The sequence below is a fragment of the Phytophthora infestans genome, genomic scaffold (assembly GCF_000142945.1).
Source record: "Phytophthora infestans T30-4 supercont1.1729 genomic scaffold, whole genome shotgun sequence".
Lineage (NCBI taxonomy): Eukaryota > Oomycota > Peronosporomycetes > Peronosporales > Peronosporaceae > Phytophthora > Phytophthora infestans.
Window position 1 is genome coordinate 13 of NW_003306927.1, and position 3,777 is coordinate 3,789.

Below are 3,777 nucleotides of genomic sequence, written 5' to 3' on the forward strand. Positions count from 1 at the left end.
TTGCTCTCCCCCCCTGCGTTAATGGAAAAGTCCGAAACTCCGTTATCGGGGCAGGAGCCGACGTTTGTTGGCCCGTTCGCGAGTGCCGGTTGCATTTGCGGTAAACTCGTTCCTGGGACATCTTATCCTGGAGGGCGGCACAAAATAAAATGAAATGCCTTTCGATATATCCATTTCGGAAATAAGGAGAGCGGGTAATGTATTTAATTTTTATCATGGACGAGGGACATGATTAATAGCATGTGCGCTTCCATGTAAATAATCCTGGCCTGCAACGGTTTCAAAAAAACAAAAGAAGTTCATTTCAAAGATTTGAAAACACATCAAAAGGACACACGATAAACTTTACGTTTTACACTATACTTTAATTCGTAGCCCAAAAAACGGAGTGCCAGGGCGTGGACGATGCATTAAGTTTGAAGGACCACAACGAGTGGCTACATATATTCAATCTTGCGGGGGGTATTTCTAAAATAGTGTTTTCCAGTGAAGATTTGGGTAAGCTGGTTCGACATGTCGAGAATGCTGCTCTAAAAACTGTCGATGGTTTGGAGCACATGGATCGCCACGTTGATGACAGGAAGTGCATGAAAAGCACATTATACTACATTTATAACGCGTGGAGAACGAACCCGACGAGTTTCGTTTGGCATATTCATTCTTGGTTGTGGAGGCAATTACTAGCTCGAGCTTAATTTTTTTTAAATCTGACAAACTTTACTATTTGTTAAGATCCCAACAGAAGATTTGCTCTCGTGGCGTAAGAAGGAGACGCGAGAGAGTCCTGCTCCAAGCCTCGCTTCTAGGGCGCTAACAGTAAGACCGTTCGAGCCGATCAATGGCAGGCGCGGATCATGACGAACACCATCGCCAGAGATAACGCGACCACACCATGTCACCTCACGCTTGAAAATGACGCTCTTCTTCGCGTTGAGCTTAATGTTGTGCCTGTGTAGCAGCATAAAGAATCGTCGCAGGACATCAATAAACTCGTCCATCGTCTTAGCATATAAAAGCACATCGTCGATCCACACCTGTGCATTGTTGGGAATCAAGTCGGCCAAGACGCGCTGCATTTGACCCTGGAAATGGAGTGCTGAGTCCATTGCACCTTGAGGGACCCGTGTTGGTGTATACACACCTTCATCTGTCATAAATGACAGCACCTCCTGGCTCTCTTCTGAGAGCGGCAACTGCCAGAATCCGCTCTTCATGTCAAAGTTAGCCATGGCTACAGCACAATTCACGTTGTTCATCACTGCTGCTACATCAGGCATGGTACCAGCAATTGGCACCGTGGCTTGATTAACAGCACGGTAATCGATGGTGAGGCGAAATTCATCTTTGGATCCTGGTTTGCGAACAGGGACGACCGCGCTTGCCCAGCGTGCCGACCTGTTCTCCTTCACAAGTCCATTCTTGGCAAGCTGCGCCACGTGCTCACGAATAAACTGCCGCTGCAGGGGTGCGTACTTGCGTTGCTTGCAGCGAATTGGAGTGGTGCCTTCCTTTAGCTGAATGCGCAGCGGTTCCACCTTAGCGGGAGGACCGTCACTCAGACTATCTTGCCATATATCTGGATACTGGTTTAGAACGCCATGCAATTCTTCAACTTGTTCGGCGGCCATGCCATTAGCAGCGGCGTCAGCGACCATCGCATTAATGCTGCCCTGTGCGTCCTTAGCCAGTTGGTGATCCTGCGAGGTATCTCCCACCTCATAGTCGTCACTGTCATCCACGAAGTCAGCCCCATTGGCTAATTGAGCCAGCATGTCGTCCACATTGATACCCAGCTCATTTAGGGTGTCCTTGCCTGGTAAAAGCTCTTCTTCTTCGCTGTCCATAACCACACATGTGACAGATGGCACGTTCACCACACCTGCAACAAGTGTTCAGTTTGAGATCCACTTCCACCGTACAGTCGCATTCTAGTCGTCGGCCGTCAGCAACCACTACTTCCACTGGGACGTCCAAGCGTTGAATGCGCAGGTCAGACTGGAGGCCCAGTAAAGAGTGTACCGCACAACTTGGGATCACACGTCGCTCAGCACCCGTGTCTTGAATGAACATGACGTCAAGAAGGTTATTAATCTTCACAGTGTTTGCGCTTTCACGGCCTTTAACAACCTTCGAGCGGACCACAGTGCTGCTCGAGTCCTTGGCAGCGCGATAGCGGGCTAGAGCTTCTTCACGCTGCGCAGCTGTGGCTGTAGGGTACGCACGCATCCAATGGGGGCCATGGCAAACTAGGCAACCGTCCACAGGCGGTGTCGCGGCCTTGGCAGGCTTCGGGGAGCCTTTGCTCCTCTCGGTACTAGCTGTAATATCGCGGCGTCGTCCATCCTTACCAGCCTTGGTGCTCAGTTTTGGTCCTGACGCGCCAGTTGTGCTGGAAACGGGCTGACGCTGGGAGCTACGCGACGAACCGCTCTCCTTGGTGAGGCGATGAAAACGCTGTTGCGCTTTGGCATGCTCTAGTATGAGATTGAATAGCGCCACGTCATCTGTCTTGCAATCTCGGCGCTCCAACTCAACTAGACGCTGGATATGTTCTTTTAAAATAGCAGGCTGAAGATTCTCGATCAGCAGGCGACACCTGGCCTTCATACGATCTCTGTATCCTTGTAGAGACGGGTCTGTTTTGCCAATCAGACCCTGTAGGCCGTTCTCTTCCACTATCTTTGTAAAGTCTTCAAAGTAGCGAAAGACGCGGACATGCATGTCGCCAGCAGCTTCATATCGGAGGTAGGTGTTTTGAACACCTCCAAGCGACCAGCCGGCTCGCAAATGAACCGCCGTTGATGAAGGACAAGCCGTTGACCCTGACGAACAAAACGTCGCTGATCCTTTCCGCATAGAGTGAGTCCCCAGCTCAGTAGCGACAATCCCTTGGCGCTGCAATTCCGTCGCGACACTCTCTTGCGCCAGTAGACGCAGCCAGCACTTCCGAAATCGCTCGTATTGGTTACTGCCAGGAAAAAGGAGATCGCCGTCGCCAAAATTAGAAACCGCCCAATATATACCTAGTGCCACAATTGGACAAATACTTGGTTGTAGCGGGTTCGCGTAGATATGGCGCGGGTCACGCGGTCGGTCCCCTCCTTGATCATTCTTCATATGCGCGAAGTAAATCTGCAGTGCATCACCCCTCCATTCCATGTGTGAATGGCGAATGCCAAAAGCATTAGACGACCGACACATTAGGTTCCACGCAATCACCATGTACGCGTGAGCAAATGCCATCTCCTTCCCCGAGTGAGAGAGCATCTCTTTGCACAAGAAAGAGTACAGATCAAACATGAGTGGGTCCTTACCAGTCTTGACAGAGCTCTCGCCGTTCGCTGCGTCCTTGGCAAGTTTATGCTTGAGTCCTTTAAAGTAGTTTGTCAGCTCGGAGTCTAAATTCTTGGTCATGGTACGGCCGTAGTCGCGAAACAAGTTAAACAACCCCGCCCTGTGAGTGTTTAGGGCAGAGTAGCTTAGAGCACAGCCATCCTTTCGCTCGAGCGTCACAAGCCATGTGACAAAATCAGCTGCATCTAAGGCCTCAAACTCTAGCGGGATGACAGTGCGTCTTTGCGTAGCGAGATCTTTGATACGAGAGCGCAGCTGCTGCAACGTGCACTCTGATATGTCACCGAGGCCATCGAGGAAGGGCTTGGGCACGAGATGCGGCTTGTTGCGGATAATCCAAGCGAGGAAGCGGCAGTATGAGTTCTGGTAGGTGGCCCTCGAACGCGCGGTGACTGTGTTTTCACGAATATCACGAACTGTTTT

The 3,777-nt window shown here is 50.6% G+C and overlaps 1 protein-coding gene across 1 annotated transcript; it reads right to left on the reverse strand.

Annotated features, from left to right (window-relative positions):
* Positions 1–2,734: 2,734 nt before the first annotated feature.
* PITG_22208 (uncharacterized protein) lies at positions 2,735–3,243 on the reverse strand (the record flags this gene model as incomplete). Its single annotated transcript, XM_002909885.1, has 3 exons — positions 2,735–2,762; positions 2,837–3,132; positions 3,220–3,243. 3 exons carry the CDS (start codon positions 3,241–3,243, stop codon positions 2,735–2,737), a joined length of 348 nt encoding a protein of 115 aa, XP_002909931.1.
* Positions 3,244–3,777: the final 534 nt, after the last annotated feature.